Raw genomic sequence first — 18136 nt, 5'->3', positions numbered from 1 at the left:
CCAACACCAGCCATTTCCCTCATAAATTGCCTGCAAAAAGACAAACTTATTTTCTGGCAGTGCCCCTCCCGAGACTAGACTCTGGATCCGCCCCTGACTGGCATCGGGCTGCCAGTATTGTAGGGTTTCAGTGTTGAATTCTCAGTTACAGTATCCTGGGCTTTGAAATATCAGCTGCTTTAAATTACTTGGAAGCTCAAGGTGGCAGGGCACCTAGTTTCTTGACATACCCCAGCAGTGGTTCTCCTAGTTTGTTGCCAGACTCTGGCATCCAGCACCTTGCCTGTTGCCCGACTCCAATAACAGCTTATTTAATTGTTGAGATATTTAGTGTGTGTGTGTGTGTGTGTGGCAAATGTTTTTGGACCATTAACTTGTTTAAAGTGACCAGACTGCTGGTTTGGATGGCACCATGCAGAAGTTCCAGGTTCAATATGGATTTAATTTGCCAAGGCTTTCTGGAGCACCCAGAGGCAGCTCTCAGCCCCTCCGGTTTTATTTTTATACCTGTGATCCTATGCTCCGATGTTCTTTGAATTCGATTATCCTGATCCTGCCCTTGTGTGAAAATCTCCTACCACATGTACCTGCTTCCTGTAAACCTGACCCCCCCCCCCCCCCCCCCATTCTGGCCCTGTTCCTAACCTGTTTGACCCACTGTTTTTCAACCCCCTGCCTGACTCTGCTTTACCTTATTTCAATTTGTATTTAGTTGGAAAAGTTGCGTGGTCTGTACATTTGCATGTGTTATGAGTTGTTGTTTTTACATTGTATTTCACTTGTGTTGGGTGTTCTATAAGCATTATTTTTTTACACTTAGTTTGACATCCAGTCTCCCCTGAGCAGCTCTCAGAACTGGCAATACCTTTTCTACAGCAGTAGTTCTCAACCTCAGTCCTCACGTACCCCTAATGGGCCATGTTTTCAGAACTTCCCTTAGATAAAATAGCGCTTGTCAACACCATGTCATTGATGTTGGTTTAAAGCAGCTGTGCAAAGTAAAGGAGAACCTGAAAACCTGTCTCCTTTGGGGGTACGTGAGGACTAAGGTTGAGAACCACTGCTCTTCAGGATGCCAACAAGATGCATCCTAATAGAGAGTGATACATCTGTTGAACAGTGCTCATTCATATATGGTTCTCTCTTGAACAGCTGCCACACATCTCTCAACATGCCGGAATCACACATGATACTGTTAGATTTTGTACCAGCCGCTGCTGAAGACTACAGGGAGCTGATGTCTATCTCAGGTGGTATACACAAAGGAATGGACTTTCTGCCTTACAGTTACCATGCATGGCTGAAGGATCCTCGAAGACGCATGTTTGTGGCCAAGATTGAGGGGAGAATTGTGAGTATTGAGGGCAATCTCCTAATGACATGCTCTTTGTTGTCCTAGCTATCATTTTTGAAGATTTAAATCTGATGACCGTTGGACATACGTGAACATCTGGAATTTTTTTTTAGCTGCGCTGGGTGATAACAAATATCGTTTGTAATGTGATAACAAATATCTAGACCAGTGATTCTCAACCAGGGTTCCTCCAGAGATTGCCAGGGGTTCCTTCAGCATTAGTCAATTTCTGCCTCTCAGATAAGTTCCCACTGACTCATTGATCTTTTTAACTATCTGTAAGAAGGTAATTCTTCCCAATGACCACAAGTGTAAGGACCATTCTTCCCACTGACCATCACACTAATGTATCATGAGTTGTAGCTTTCTAATTTTTAGCAGGGGTTCCCTGAGTCTGGAGAACTATTTCAAGGGTTCCTCTGTGTTGGAAAGGTTGAGAAAGGCTGAACTAGACTGAGAAATAAACAAATAACTCGATCATTAGAATTATTATTGAGAATAGTGCCAAAATAATGACAAAACCTGTGAAAAAAGGAAATGAGCAATGTCCGAAAGGTCCAATGATTTCCAAAATAACTGTTCAGTATTCCACCAAGTGATGTATGTTATGATGGAGGGTCCTTAGTGCTCTATTCACTAGTAGGGATGAGCCGAACACCCCCACCCCCCCCGGTTCGGTTCCCACCAGAACTTTCGAACAGACCGAAAATTTGTGCGAACTTTAGCATCCCATTGAAGTCTATGGGACTCAAACGTTTGAAGTAAAAAGTGCTAATTTGAATGGCTGGCTGATATGCAAGATATTGTCCTAAAAAGGGTATGGGGACCCGGCTCCTGTCCCAGGGGACAATACCAATTCTTTTTTTTTTAACTGCCGTTTTCTTGGGAGCAGTTATTTTAATGACTATTAAAGCGGGAGTCCACCGGGACTCCGCGTTTTTTTTTTTTTTTTTTTTTTTTTTTTTTTTTTTAAAAGCCAGCAGCTACAAATACTGCAGCTGCTGACTTTTAAAATAGTGAGACTTACCTGTCCAGCGCGCCCGCAATGTCGGCAACCGAAGCCGATCTCTAGGTCGTCTGTCGGGTCCTGCCGCCGCCATCTTGGGTATGGGAATCAGGAAATGGAGCCTTTCGGCTTCATTTCCCGGTTCCCTACTGCGCATGCGCGAATCGCGCTGCGCAATAAGGACGCTCCCCGCTGCCTCTGGGATCTGTGTGTTTCCCAGCAGGCAGCGGGGCACTTGCGGGAAGGGGCGGGCACTTGCGGAAAGGGGCGTAAGTTACGCCCCTTTCCGCAGAGAGCTATCCCGGAAGTGGGTGCAGTTACCTGGATTATCCAGGTAACTGCACCCCCCTCCCCCCTGAAAGGTGCCGATTGTGGCACCGGAGGGGGGGAGGGTCCTGATGAGCGGAAGGTCCACTTTAGGGTGGACCTCCGCTTTAAAGTGAAATATTCCTTTAAATATGGTGCCTGGGGGGTGTCTATAGTATGCCTGTGAAGTGGCATGTGTTTCCTGTGTTTAGAACAGTCCCTGCACAAAATTACATTTAATGGAAAAAAAGTCTTTTCAAACTGCTTGCTGTTTTAATGTAATATCTGGTTCCAGCAATACGGATGAAAATCATTGAGCAAAAATTGCATGAGTAGACACCCTGCCCATTTGGGTCTTGTACGGATATTAAGGTGAACTCCATACCCATATTAAAAAAAGGAAATGCGTGTGGCCCCCAGGCCCTATATACTCAGAACAGCAGTATACAGGCGGTGCAAACAAGACAGGGACTGTGTAGGTTTGTTGTGTTGAGTAGAATCTGTTTGTAATTTTGCACTGGTACATTTTTAAAGTGTAGCTCCAGTCAAAAAATCTATTTTTAAGCTTTTTGGAAAACATAGGGAAGGGTTATCACTCCCTGTATAATTTTTTTTTTTTTTGGCCATCCTTCTTTTTTCATCTTGCTTCCTGTTGTCTCCTTCCATTTGCAAGTAGGAGACACTTTTTAAGTTGGATGTTTGAAAGTAGGGGCCTGCCCTATATGCTGTGCAGAAATGGGGGGCAAAGGTGTTGGCGGTGCCACAACACTGTAAGCCCTCAAAGTGACTCTTGGTGGGCACTGGAGCGCCCTGCTGTGAACGATTATATCAAGAATTGTAATTACATGCCATTGTTTAACAGTGGTAGAAAAATTGGGCCTTTGGATGGTTGTGGTGGTAGTGCTGGTGCCACAACACTATAAGTCCTCACAGTTACTCTCGGGTGCACCAACGGGCCCTGCTGTGAAAATATATCAAGAATTGTAATTCCATGCCCCTGTTAAACAGGGGCTGAAAAATTGGGCCTTAGGCACTGCTTGCTGGTGCCACGTCACTGCCACCTCTCCCATATACTCTAGTTGGAGTGCAAGAATGAACCCTGCTGCAAAGCATTGCATCAAAAATTGTATTAGATGACCCTGTTAAACAGGGGCTAAAAAATTGGGCTGGTGACATCACCCAGAATCAAAAATGTTCTTCCAAGCTATCAGCAGGATCATTGAGCAGGAAGAAGATAGTCAGTCAACATAAAAGGACAGTCACTCAGCATCAGCATAGGCAGTCTTGAAGGGATGCGACATTAAAAAATAAAATAAAAATTATTCGGTTACATCAGCTTCAGGTGCTTGGTAGCTGGTGGTGATCCATGTCTGATTCATCTTTTATGAAGGTCAGTCGGACAGGCGCACCCTGTGATCGGTTACAAAGCCTCCAGCAGCACTGAAGGTGCATTCCGAAAGAACGCTGGATGCTCAATTGCATACTGTGCAAGTTCTAGCCAGTGATCCATCCTCAAGACCCAGTAAGCCGGAGGATTTTCGGTGGGATAGGTGTCCAAGTCTGACCTTGCCCCTAGGTATTCCTGCACCATGTAAATCAGACGCTGGTGATGGTTGCTGGAACCGATAATACCTTAGGGCTGCGGACTAAAAAATTGTCTGAACGCGTCGGTCAGACGGCCACGTTCTCAACCGCTCCTTCTGTCACTGACCGAAGCCTCAGCAACACGTTGTCCAAGACCGGGAGTTTGTAACCTCCCCAGTCTCTGGGAACGCGTTACACAGACCTTTATGCAAGGCCTCCCGGAGATGTCTCATCCTCTGGTCCCTCTGCGATGGCAAGATAAGGTCGGCAACCTTACCCTTGTACCGTGGATCAAGGAGAGTAGCCAGCCAGTAATGGTCCTTCTTGATCCGAAGAATATGAGGATCCTTCCACAGGCTTTGCATGATCAGGGAGGCCATGCAGTGTAGGTTAGCTGAAGCATTCAGTCCGGAGTCCTCTGGGTCACTAAGGACAACATGATCCATAGCCACCTCCTCCCAGCCAAGTTCATGGGTTTCTTGGGACTGTAAATCATCCCTAAAAGACTGCTGATGCTGAGTGCCAGGCTCCCCCTGCATGCTGACACAGTCCTCGTCCTGTGTGATGGGTGGGACAGCAGGAACACTGTCTGGATAAAGGGGGCCTTGAGAGGCAAGGAAGTTGTCCTCCTTCCTGCCTCTGTTCTGCCTCAAGTGCCCTGTCCATTATTCCACGCAGCATATGCTCCAACAGGTGGACAAGAGGTACAGTGTCACTGATGCATGCACTGTCACTGCTCACCATCCTCGTGGCCTCAAATGGTGACAGGACAGTGCATGCATCCCTGATCATGCCCCACTGGCGTGGTAAGAAAAAACCGAGCTCCCCTGACCCTGTCCTGGTGCCGTAGTCGCACAGGTACTCATTGATGGTCCTCTGCTGCATATGCAGCTGCTGCAGCGTGGCCAACGTTGAGTTCCACCTGATGGGCATGTCGCACATAAGGTGGTTCTTGGGCAGGTTCAACTCCTTTTTGGAGCTCAGCCAGCCGAGCACAGGCATTAAATGATCGGCGGAAATGCACACACTTTCCTGGCCTGCCTCGGGACATCCTGTAAGTCCGGGTACCTGCCCAAGAACCGCTGCAGCACCAGGTTAAGGACATGAGCCAGACAGGGCACATGGGTCAGTTGTCCCTGTCGGAGTGCGGAGAGGAGGTTGGTGCCATTGTCGCAAACCACTATTCCTGGCTTAAGCTGGTGTGGTGTCAACCACCTCTCGGCCTGCCCCTGCAGAGCTGACAAAATATCTGCCCCAGTGTGGCTCCTGTCCCCCAAAAAAAACAGCGCAAGCACGGCATGGCATCTTTTTGCCTGCTACTTGCGTAGCCTCTTGAACGCCTACGGAGCACCGCTGGTTCCGAGGACAAAGCACTGGAAGAGGCCATGGAGGAAGAAGAGGAGGGGATGGAGGAGAGAGGTGTGTCACAACCAGTAGTAGCATTTTGGAGGCGTGTTGGCGGAACAACCTCCAACACTACTGTACCTTGTCCTGCATCCTTCCCAGCTGCCAGAAAAGTGACCCAATGGGCCGTGAAAGATGGGTAACGTCCCTGTCCATGCCTCCTGGACTGAGTCAGCGGTAATATGCACCTGACTGCCCTGTCCAGCAAGGCATGGACATTGCCTTCCACATGCTGGTAGAGAGCTGGAATCTCCTTCCGTGAGAAAGTGGCGTTTGGGGACCGGCCACTGAGGAACCGCACATTGTACAAACTCACGGAAGGGGGCCGAGTCTACCAACTGAAAAGGCAGCAGTTGAAGTGCTAGCAATTTAGCCAAGCTGGCATTCAACCGCTGGGCATGTGGATGGCTGGGAGTGAACTTCTTTTGACGGTCCAGCAGCTGGGGCAGGGAAATTTGCCTGCTACAATCGGACGTGGGTGTACTGCTAGCAGAGTGCCCGCAAGTACTTGGCTGTGACGCACCTAATTCTACACCTTCATTCCTCTCAGTGCAGATTTCAGAGAGGACTGAAGGTCTAGTGGGGTTGGAGATCCCAGCTGATGAGGAGCAAGGAGAGGTCTGCTTTGTTCTTTGGTGTGGGTCTTTGAGGTACGCTTGCCAATGAGTTGCATGGCAGGTCAACATATGTCTGGTCAAGCATGTGGTGCCCAAGCGGCTGATGTTTTGGCCACGCAAGATACACTTGAGACATATGTTGCAAATAGCAGTGGAATAACGCGCGGAAGTAGAGTCCTGCACAGACCGAGCTCTGCGGTGTGATTCAGTCGGTGTGCTGCCCCTAAGCTGGCCCCCTGCCTCATTGGAGATGTCCCTCCTCCCTCCTCCTCTCCCTCCCTTCCAGATTGCTGTCCTTCTTGAGCATCTTCTCTCTGCGCTCATGCTACTGCCTTCCTCTAGCTGGGTATCATCATCAGAGCCTTCAAAACACTGGACATCCTCCTGGAGCATGTACCCAACACTTCGGGGGTGTTGTTCGGGGGACTCCTCAGGAGGACATGGTGGGTCTAGGGAAGGAGTGACTGATGACATTGAGATGAGGGAAGAGGACGTGTTGGCAGCTGCTTTGCTAGTACCCTGAGCCTGGGTGAGGGAGGATGAGGAGGGCTTGGTCATCCACTCTATCAAGTCTTTGGCATGATGCGGGTCAACACGTCCAGCTGCCCAAAATAAGGACAAGCATGTCTCATGGCCAGGTGCTGATGACGATGCACCGCATCCACGGCCAGCACTGTTGTCTCTAGACACACAGCCTGCTTGCCCTCTTTTTTTTTTTTTTTTTTTTTTTTTTTTTTTTTTTTTTTGCCTCGTGACTGTCTGCCTCTCCTTGTTGGCCTTCCAGACATAGTAATGGCCTGCAGGGAGATGGGGAAAACCAGCAATTGGGTAGCACTTGAACTCCTGCAGATGACTGTATTTGTCAGGAAATGTTCCATCCGCTGATGATATCTGTCTTTTGGCGTACAGTACTGAGGTCCACCAGCAAGTGTCTCCTGGCAGTTTTCGAACTGTCAGAGCTTTTCCCTGCTGACGTTATGTCCTCTTTGGGCTGCAGTACTGGCGTCCACCAGCGGATGCATCCTGGCAGTGTGGAGCAGACAGCACCTCCTGCAATCAGGTGTCACTTGAGGCTAATCACAGGCCTATAAATAGCTGGCAAGCATTCACATGCTTACCTTGGTATTGTCCTTGTGCCCTGACCTGCTGCTTGTGATCCTGAGCCTGATTCCGTACCTGTTCCTGTGCCCTGAACCTGTTTCCCTGTCCTGGTCCCTATCCTGTCCCACCTGTTACCATCATCCCTGCCCTGCAGTCTGATCCATCCATCCTCTCCCTGTCCTGTGTTCCTTACCCCATCTGCTGATCTCCCGGTGTATGACATTGGCCTGGCTTTTGTCTCTGATTCTGGACTGCCCTTGTTTATCTACTGATCCTCTGTGTATGACCCTGGCCTGCCTATCATTTTCGATCCTGGTATTTCCCATTTATTGTACATATCTGTCTGTTGTTATTTGGGGGTCTCTGTTGGTTGATTTATTGCATTGTGTGGTTGTATTAATATTATTCACTTTCCTTAATAAATCATTATATTTCACTTATACACGTTTTGGGTTTCCTCTGTTGCAGTCCACACAGTTCTGGTCTTATCTGGTACATGACAGTATTAGAGAACACCAGCAATAAAGGTGTAAGAGAACTACTGCTGCGCGCGCTTGTGTGCACTAGGTCTTGTAACAATCACGGGCGCACTAACGCGCTCGCATTCGCTGGTGCGCGCCCGTACACCCTGACCCAGACGGCCTTTTTAAGGGGCATGCTGACTTTGGTCAGCATCTGTCACATCTTCAGCTGTTCCTGTATCCATGACCTGTGACTCTTGTCTTCACCTGATTGATACCAGTTGTCGTACCCTTGGCTTCACTCGACCTTGCTTCCGGACTTCTCCACTTCGCTGATTACTGGTTCCTGATCTCGGCCTCCTATTTGACCCTGCTCCTGTCTGATGTTTTGGTACCTTGCTGCCCGCCTGCTTCCGAACCTGGCTATACCCGTGACTCTGCTCCTGTTTGGCTCCGAGCTGTCTGCGGTGTTGCTGCGACTCCGCTCCTGCGACCTGCTGCGACTGTCTGCACTTCCTCAGTCTCCTCATCTGCCTCAAGAATGTTTGGATCCATCTGCAGGCACTAGTGTTCCTCCTTTCCCTTGGGTCCTTCTGTCTCCATCCTCAGCGGGACCCAGGTTGGAGAGACAAGAGGCTGACCTCATCACTTCAGACTCCGACCAGGTACGTGACAGTATCGGTCAGCCAGCAATGGAGTCCGAAATGGAGGCCTCGCTCTTTATGGACATCAGCCGATCGATTTCTGCACTCGCCCACACCGTACAGAATCTCCCAGAGGACCTGTTCCGAATGGAGGAGCGTCTACCTAATTTGCTTGATGCCTCACCAGCCTCAAGCCACCTTGCCCTTGTGAGCACCTTCGTGCAAACGGACTTTTGCTTGCTCAATGAAATCTCTCTTCCTCCAGAACCCCAGAGTGCTTTTTTGCCTGAGTGTTTTTCGGGAAATCGCTAATTATTCCACACATTCCAGAGTGCCTGTGAACTTTACTTTTCTCTGTTACCTCTGACTTTTTCATCTGAAAGCATTAAAGTGGGTTTCATCATCACTCTTCTATAAGAACCACTATCTTGGGCTCTTCGACTTAGAGAACACCATGATCCGGCCTTGTCAACTACTGATTCTTTCTTCTTGGCCATGTCGCAACTTTATGCTGATTCCCTTCTTCCAGCAGACTGCTGATTTCACTCTTGGAAAACTTCAACAAGGTTTAAGAACTGTAGAGGACTACCTAAACTCCAAACAATTTCCGTGTTTGGAGTTTAGATACTCAGTGGAATGAAGCTGCTCTTCACCATCAATTTAGTCTCGGACTTTGACACATTAAAAGATGAACTTGCCCGTGTAGAGGCTCCCCCCATCCCTGGAAGATCTCATTCATCTGGCCATCCAGATCGATCGTCGGCTGCGTGAGGCAATCTGAGAGGGTTGATTCCAATCCACCTGTAACTCCAAGAGTTTTTGCCTCAGTTTCTACAGGCAAATTTCCGTATGCCAAGGGTTTCCCACAGAAGTAAAGAGCACCCAGTATCTCCCCGTGGAAGCTTCCTGTGACCACCTCGGTCTTCTTCTGAACACCTCCGGCGACTACACAACCGATTTGTGCCTTTACTGCGGAGCGGCAGGCCATTTCATTCTACACCACCTCACATGATGCACCTTCCTGGGAAGGATCTGTTACATCTTCCTCTTCAGCTCCATCTGCCGGGAAAGACTGTCTCTGTAACTGCAATTATAGACTCTGGGGACTGCTTTTGTTGTTCTACATCAACTTCCGGTATGCCCCAAAGAACAAGGATTTACGGTGCACCTTGCGGATGGCTCTGGTCTCAAATCTGGGCCTGTTATACAAGAGAATGTTCACATTTTCTGCCAAACTTGCTCAGAACATCAGGAACTTCTCTGTCTGGATGTCATAACTTCCCCCATGTTTCCAGTTATCCTGGGGTTACCTTGGCTGAAGGCACATAACCTCCATATTGACTGGCGCACTGGAGATCTTTCCCCTCCAATTATTGTCAGAGACATTGCTACCCGGAGAAGTCTGTTATTCCTGCTTCCCTCCTCAGCATCCATTCCGATCCATGAAATTGGTACCTGTCGTATATCATGGATTTCTAGACGTGTTTTAACAAGAGTGCAGATACTCTGCCTCCCCTCCGGACCTACTATTGTCCCATTGAACTTTTACCAGGGGCTGAAATTTCCTTTCGGCCGAATTTGCCCTCTCTCTGAACCCGAACTGGAGGCCTTGTGCAAATACATAGACGAGAGTGTGGAAAAGGGTTTTATTCTGCCCTCCTCCTCTCCCGCAGGGGCCGGTATCTTCTTTCTGGAGAAAAAGGACCACACGTTGAGGCCCTGTATTGACTAACGTGATCTTAATAAGATAACTATCAAGAACTGGTACCCACTTCCATTAATCCCTAAGTTGTTCCAGAGACTGTGAGGAGCATGAGTATTTTCTAAACTTTATCTGAGAGGTGCCTACAATTTGGTTCAATTCGGAGAGGGAGATGAATGGGAAAACAGCCTTCAGGACACGTTTTGGCCATTATGAATATGGGCTTTGTAACGCCCCAGCCACCTTTCAACACCTGGTAAACAATGTTTTTCAGGACTTCCTTGATCTGTTCATCATAGTCTATCGATCGAAGCCCACCGTACCTATGTGATGAAGGTTTTGAGTAGACTTTGGGAACACCACCTCTATGCCAAGGCAGAAAAGTGCGACTCCAAAAAAAACAATAGTTTTTTTAGGACCTGTCAATCTCCGCTGATAGTGTCTCCATGCATCCCCAAAAAATGACACTGCTGTCCTGGAATGGCCAGCCCCTACAGACTGGAAGGCAGTACAAAGGTTTGTGGGATTTGCTAATTTTTATAGGAAATGTATGTACTTTTCTGGCATTTTCTCCCATTACACGCTTGACCAAGCAGCATGTTCCTTTCCGCTGGAGTCCCGAAGCACAAACCTCTTTTGAACAGTTGAAAGCCTTGTTCACCTCAGCTCCCATTCTTAAGCACCCTGATCCATCCTTGGCCTATGTTCTGGAGGTGGACACCTCTGAGGTCGCTGTAGGAGCTATCTTGTCACAACGTCAGGGTCCTAAATCTTTGCTCCATCCTGTGGCGTTCTTCTCCAAGAAATTTAATCCATCTGAGAAGAATTATGATGTAGGGGATCGGGAGCTGCTGGCCATTAAAGCTGCCCTTGAGGAGTGGCGCTACTTGCTAGAAGGTGCTCTTCACCCAATACTCCTTTTTACCGACCACAAGAACCTTGAGTACTTGAGAAGTCTCAAAAGAAGTCTAAAAGTCTCAGACCTCAGCAAGCAAGATGGGCCTTGGTTTTTCTCCCGCTTCACGTTTCACATTACCTTCTGCCCTGGTTCTAAGAATGGTAAACGACGCGCTGTCGCGCATGTTCCCTGATCCCGTTCGTCCTTCAGAATCTGACACCATCTTACCAGCCAAGAACTTTCTCTTCCTCCAATCTGATCTGATGACCCGAATAAGAGCTGACTTGCTAGAACATCCCCCTTCTCAAGACGTATCCCTCCAGCTAAAGGATGGGCTCTATTAAAACAATTAACAGGTCTTTGTTCTGGAGCAATTTAGAGTTTCCGGCCTGAAGCGTTGCCACGACCATTCCTTGGCAGGCCATTTGGTGGCCAGACATGATACAGGACTGTAAAAAATGTAAAATCTTGTGTAATCTGTCAACGTTGCAAATCTGATTGAGCCAAGACATGGGGTCTATTGGAATGCCTTCCTGCACCTAAGCCATGGAGCACAATATCCATGGACTTCATTGTGGAACCCCCCCCCGTCCGAGAACTTTACCACCATATTTGTTGTGGTCGATCGTCTGACCAAGATGGCTCACTTTGTACCCCTACAAGGAACCCCTTCGGCCACAGACTGCTTCCACGTTCATCCAAGAGCTTGAGACTTCAAGGTATCCCCGATAATATCACTTCTGATCAGGGGGTACAGTTCACGTCCCTCTGTGAATCCTTGAACATCGAGCTCCATCTGTCCACTGCTTACCAGCCTCAAACGGAGAGAACTAACCAGACCCTGGAACAATATTTACGTTGTTTCTCCTCTTTCTCACAGGACGACTGGTCATCTCTCCTTCCTCTAGCAGAATTTGCATACAATAATTCCATCCATTCCGCTACTAAACAAACACCCTTTTTTTTCCAATTATGGGTACCACCCTTCATTTTTGCCTGAAATAACCGTGGAATCTTCTGTATCTGCTGCTCAAGATAGTCTATTCAACTCCAACAACAAATTTCTTCAGGACACTATCTCTAGGGCTCAGGCAAACAACAAGAGATTCTTTGACAGAAAGAGGGGTAACTTGAACCTGAAACCAGGGGATAAGGTCTGGTTATCCACTGCAAATTTAAAACTTAAATGTCCCTCCAAAAAGCTTGGTCCAAAATACCTGGGGCCCTTTCCTATAAAGAGAAGGATCAATCCTGTGGCCTATGAACTAACTTTACCCAGGAACCTAAAGATTCATCCTGTTTTCCATATTTCGTTATTGAAGACAACCGTGCCTAATCCCTTTTCCAACCGGGATCCGGAGTATCATCCTCTGTTGCTTGTTGAGGGCAGTGAGGAGTTTGATCCTTGAGCTTGATTGTAGAACCAGGAATGGCCAGACACAATTTCTAATCAAATTGAAAGGCTATGGCCCTGAGGATAATTCATGGGAACCAGCTTCTAATGTACATGCCCCACTAAAGGCACGAGCATTTTTTCAACGCCATCCTGAGAAGAAGCCCCTGAGGGGCATCCGGAGGCTGCCTGTAAGGGGGCAATGTAAGAACTACTGCTGCGCTTCGGGCGCAGCTGCACACGCATGTGTGCACTAGGTCCTGTAACAATCACGGGTGCACTAACGCACGCGCTAATGCGCGCATGTGTGCACACATTCATAAGTGCGCGCGAATGTGCACCCCCCTTTGGTGCCAGACAGCCTTTTTAAGGGGCATGCTGACTTGTGACAGATGCTGACCGATCTTCAGCTGTACCCGTGACCTGTGACTCTTGTCTTCACCTGATTGATACCCGTTGTCGTACCCTTGGCTTCCCTCGACCTTGCTTCGGGACTTCTCCACTTCGCTGAGTACCGGTTCCTGATCTCGGCCTCCTATCTGAACCTACTCCTGTCTGATGTTTTGGTACCTTGTTGCCCGCCTGCTTCCGAACCTGCTGCGACTTTCTGCGCTTCCTCAGTCGCATCATTTGCCTCAAGAATCTTTGGATCCATCAGCAGGCACTCATGTTCCTCCTTTCCCTTGGGTCCTTCTGTCTTCATCCTTTTTGCGGCTAGAGATCGGGGAGGATTGGGGGCTCCGGATATCGTGAAATATTACCATGCTACTCATTTACGATCTATTACCACCTGGTCCTCTTAGTGCCGCGAGTCAGTGGGCTGCTATTGAGAAGGGAGTCCTATATCCGGTTCACCCATGCTCCATCACCACACCCTAACCTTAGACGTCAATGTACGGCCCCAATGTCCTTTACCTTGGACTTGTGGCAAAAGTGCAACAAAAAGTACTCCCTCTCCTCAGCCTGCTCCCCCCCCCCCCCCCCCTCACGAATGTGTTGTTTAAAGCGGGAGTCCACCGGGACCCCGCGTTTTTTTTTTTTTTTTTTAAAAGCCAGCAGCTACAAATACTGCAGCTGCTGACTTTTAAATAGTGACACTTACCTGTCCAGCGCGCCCGCGATGTCGGCACCCGAAGCCGATCGCTCGCTCGGCTGCCGGGTCCCGCCACCATCTTGGGTATGGGAATCAGGAAATGGAGCCTTTCGGCTTCATTTCCCGGTTCCCTACTGCGCATGCGCGAGCCACGCGGCGCAATCCGGACGGTCCCCGCTGCCTCTGGGAGCTGTGTGTTTCCCAGCAGGCAGCGGGGCACTTGCTGAAGGGGGCGGGCGCTTGCGGAAAGGGGCATAACGTACGCCCCGTTCCGCAGAGAGCTAGCCCGGAAGTGGGTGCAGTTACCTGGATTATCCAGGTAACTGCACCCCCCTCCCCCCTGAAAGGTGCCGATTGTGGCGCCGGAGGGGGGGGGATTCCGATGAGCGGAGGTCCATTTTAGGGTGGACCTCCGCTTTAACCCTATTATCCCTGATGTACTCTCTCTGGGTAGGATTTCCCTGTGGCTAGATCCCCCCCCCCCCCTTTCCAACTTAGAAACCTGGTGGTACAGATTCCTCTCCTCCTCTCCTCCTCTCCTCTCTCATATATTTCTTAGAATTACAGGCCTACAATATAAAATGCCAAATTTCCATGCAAAATAATGGTACCGGTTTCAGCACTTAAAATCTGCAATAATCGAACCGCCAGGGAGGTTAAAGTATGTGTGTTTTTAAATATGTATAAATGTTTTGCCTTTTCATTTTGGTTTTAAACTTAATTGGTGGTTTTACAAGGTGATCGATTACAATCACTTTAATCTTATTGACCAGCCAATTCTCTAGTGGTTAACATGTCTTGTTGATGTCTCTTCTTCAGGTAGGGTTTAAGTCCATCTTGCTGGTCGATGATGGTGAAACGGCTGTGATGCAAGGACTTCGTGTGGCCCCCTGGATGAGAGGAAAAGGTTTAGCCAGGATATTTATAAGGTTTCTCTTGGAAAAACTTAATTCTGACCACCCGCAAGTGAAAAGAATTCGCTTTGCCCATGAAGAGGACCCTCCACCGAGCATGCTGAAGAAGTACAAAGTGATTCATTCCAGGGTACTCTTTACTTTCTAACTATCATTGAATAGATCCTCACATTGTATAATTATTACAGAGGAACAAAGCTGTATTTCAAAATGTATTAAGTTTTTTTTTTTTTTTTTTTTTTTTTTTTTTTTTTTATTCCTTACATTTGAAAAAAATTAGGACTTTTTGTCTGGCTGAAGTTCACTGAAGTAAACCATGCTTGTTTTGCTAGTTAATAAGATAGGTGACAAATAATGCAACAAATTAGTTATATTCTTATCTAGTCACCTCTGTTAGATGAGGCACGTGTCCAGATTATATCAACTGGGTTCCCTTAATGAGTGTCGGGGGAATGTCTGGGTTAATTTAGTCAACTATATTGATCATTTAGTCGATCGATGGACAACAGTTCCTTCAATACAAAAATAAATTATAAAAATTAAGCTGACTCAATTATTCCTGGGTTATTTTTCCATGCAGAAAGTCTTTGAATAACACGATAAGATTTGGTGTCGGTATGGACTGAGACTATAAAAAAATGTATATTTATTTGAAAGAAGTCACTTTACAAGCACCATAAATAATTAAGATTGGGACATGCATAGACACCAAGATATTTGCATTGAAGTTCTGGTACAGCAAAGTATATATTGGATTAAATGCAACAATTTCGCCTTGTGAGCAGCAGGGCCGTCTTTAAGGCAGGGCAAAAGGGGCAGCTGCCCTGGGCCCTGTCATTGTTGTGGGGCCCAAAACAGCTGCCTCATGCTTGCCAACTATCCAGGTTTAAATTCCCTTGAAGTTTTATTCCTGTGCTGTGCCCCAATATCTGTGTGAAGTGCTGGTACTAATGCTGCCCAGCTCTGCCCTATTGTTGTGTGCAGATGACTCACCTGCAGATCCTATGTTTACATGTAAATAACCGGCATTCGTATGTAAATAGCAGGCGACAATACTAAGTAAATAGCTGCGGCCAGCGGCATTGGTATGCAAATAAAGGCGGCATTCCTATGTATATCATGCTCCCCTGCTGTGGGGAGGTGATGTGCTGTAACCTCTAGCAACTAATCAGTGAGCCGTAATGTGTGCTGTAACTTCTAGCAACTAGTCAGTAAGCAGTAATAAAATGCTGTAACTGCTGGCAACCAATCTCAAGTCTAGCTGTTATTTGTCGTATGTCTCAGAGTAGGTGGAGGGGGAGATTGCATGGAGGGGCCCCAAGAAAATTTTTGCCCAGGGTCCAATCTATACTAAAGATGGCCCTGGTGAGCAGTATAATCATTGGTAACTACCTAGGAGTAGACAATAATCTGACTGCTCTTCTCTCGCAGAAAGAATAAGCATCAATACGTAAAATTGTGTCCCAATACAGCCAAAGAAAGGAGACATAACAAAGAAAAAATGACCTAACTAGTGGTTATGTTGTTGTGAGAGAAATACTAAGTTACAGCAAGGATTATTGCAATTGGCCTACTAATTTTAAGCAAACAAAAATCACGAAGAAAATATATTAACCCTCCGGGTATACCAGGTAGCCTTTTAAAATTGCTGTGGATCAGACCCTCATAAGAAGGCTGCCAATCAATGGGTGGAGTTGTCTCTTGAAGATGACATGTCTCCTAGATGAGGTGGTGTGATTTCCCCCCCCCCCCCCCCTTTCTTCCTGTCTACCTGCCTTGTTATATATGTATTCAGTGAGGGCAATACTCATAAAAACCTTCAGAAACCTGGACCAGAAGGTGTAACCTTCTTTCCTATTGGTGGTTTGTATTTCTACAAGCATTAGCTCCCTAGACTGCTTCCTTATTGCTAAGGGCACCATCGTAAATTTAATTTATTTTGCCCATTGTTCTACTGAAAGGCTTTCTACATCCTGATGTATTCATTCTTTCTCCTCCAGGCTGTGGTGTCTATGATCCTTCCCTCTGACCAGCTTGAGGAAGCCATCAGATTGTTGGACTCTCGTTTGGACAGTGCGGGCCAGTTTAATAATTATACCGTTCTGGAACCTGCTGAAATTCTGAGACTCTTTTATGGGACAAAGACTGCAGAAGGTCTGCTTCATGGACATCTCCTGATCCAGGGATGGCTTCCCGTTACCACCCAAAGGTCCAATTTGGAGATGCTTTTTGAAAAGAAAATCACTTGGATCTACTCACAAGCACAAAATACAAGCGGTAGTGCAGAGCAACAACAAATAAACCTTGAAAACAATGTGAATGGAGGATCACCATTCCTACCACCCTCTCCTGTTGGGTTCCTCAGCCTTGGTACTCAAGCACATCCGGTGCCCTATGCAGATGCCACATATCAATTTGAGATTGACTTGTTTGGATATGCCCCAGCAAGTGCCAAGATGCATGTTGTACAGCAACTTAAGTTGTGTATACAGTCCCTGCCTACTGGACACAGTATAATCTGCCACATGTTTGCAGAAGAGACTCTGCGAGCTGAACTTGGTAAACTGTGTGAGGGACTGAAATCGTTCTTTTTAGTAAAGAATCAGATGATCTTAGAAATGGACATTTAAAGGTGAACTGACAGCAATTTTAATTTTTTTATTTTCGTTTGCCTAGAGTAAGGGTGCATTATATATAGTTACATAGTTACATAGTTACATAGTTACATAGTTAGCCAGGTTGAAAAAAGACACAAGTCCATCCAGTTCAACCTTAAAAACAAATAAATAAAATAAAAAATAATCGTACAATCCAGATACCCAATTTTATGCCCACAATTGATCCAGAGGAAGGCGAAAAAAAACCCCAGCAGAGCATGCTCCAATTTACTACAGCAGGGGAAAAAAATTCCTTCCTGATCCCCCAATAGGCGATCGGATTTTCCCTGGATCAACTTTACCTATGTTAGTACCTAGTTATATTATGTACCATCAGGAAAGTATCCAAGCCTTTCTTAAAGCAATCTACTGAACTGGCCAGAACCACCTCTGGTGGGAGTCTATTCCACATTTTCACAGCTCTAACTGTGAAGAAACCTTTCCGTACTTGAAGCTGAAATCTCTTTTCCTCTAGACGTAAAGAGTGCCCCCGTGTCCTCTGGGTTGACCGTACAGAGAACAACTCAACACCAAGTTCACTATATGGACCCCTAATATATTTGAACATGTTAATCATATCCCCCCTTAATCTCCTCTTCTCAAGAGTGAATAAATTTAGTTCCTCTAATCTCTCCTCATAGCTGAGTTCCTCCATGCCTCTTATCAGTTTGGTTGCCCTTCTCTGCACTTTCTCCAGTTCCCCGATATCCTTTTTGAGAACTGGTGCCCAAAACTGAACGGCATATTCCATATTATATATATTGTCATGTATTTAGGAAGAGGGATCTGTATCCCTGGCTTGTGAATTTTTGCTGCGATCTGTTCTTTTTGGGCGGCTGGCCCATCCTGGTGTTGGAAGCACTTCAGTGCCCCCCCACCTTCTGCGGCCCCTGGGTGTGTTGTACCCTGCACACCCGCTCAAGATCGGCCCTACATGTGGGATATTACGTGGGTGTCAGGGAGCCGCAGTTGAAATGCGGGAGAGATCTGCTGTGTCCCTGT

The 18136-nt window shown here is 47.1% G+C and overlaps 1 protein-coding gene across 1 annotated transcript; it reads left to right on the top strand.

Annotated features, from left to right (window-relative positions):
* Positions 1–1155: 1155 nt before the first annotated feature.
* On the top strand, positions 1156–17299 carry LOC143963784 (putative N-acetyltransferase 16). Its single transcript, XM_077473513.1, has 3 exons — positions 1156–1351; positions 14383–14607; positions 16478–17299. The coding sequence occupies exons 1-3, from the start codon at positions 1172–1174 to the stop codon at positions 17105–17107; spliced, it is 1035 nt and encodes a 344-aa protein (XP_077329639.1). The 5' UTR covers positions 1156–1171; the 3' UTR covers positions 17108–17299.
* Positions 17300–18136: the final 837 nt, after the last annotated feature.

Source organism: Lithobates pipiens, unplaced genomic scaffold (genome assembly GCF_037356315.1).
Source record: "Lithobates pipiens isolate NorthernLeopardFrog02 unplaced genomic scaffold, aLitPip1_a1.2 Scaffold_8, whole genome shotgun sequence".
Taxonomy (NCBI): Eukaryota; Metazoa; Chordata; class Amphibia; order Anura; family Ranidae; genus Lithobates; species Lithobates pipiens.
Note: the sequence above shows the minus strand (reverse complement) of the source record. Positions and strands in the feature narration are given on the sequence as shown.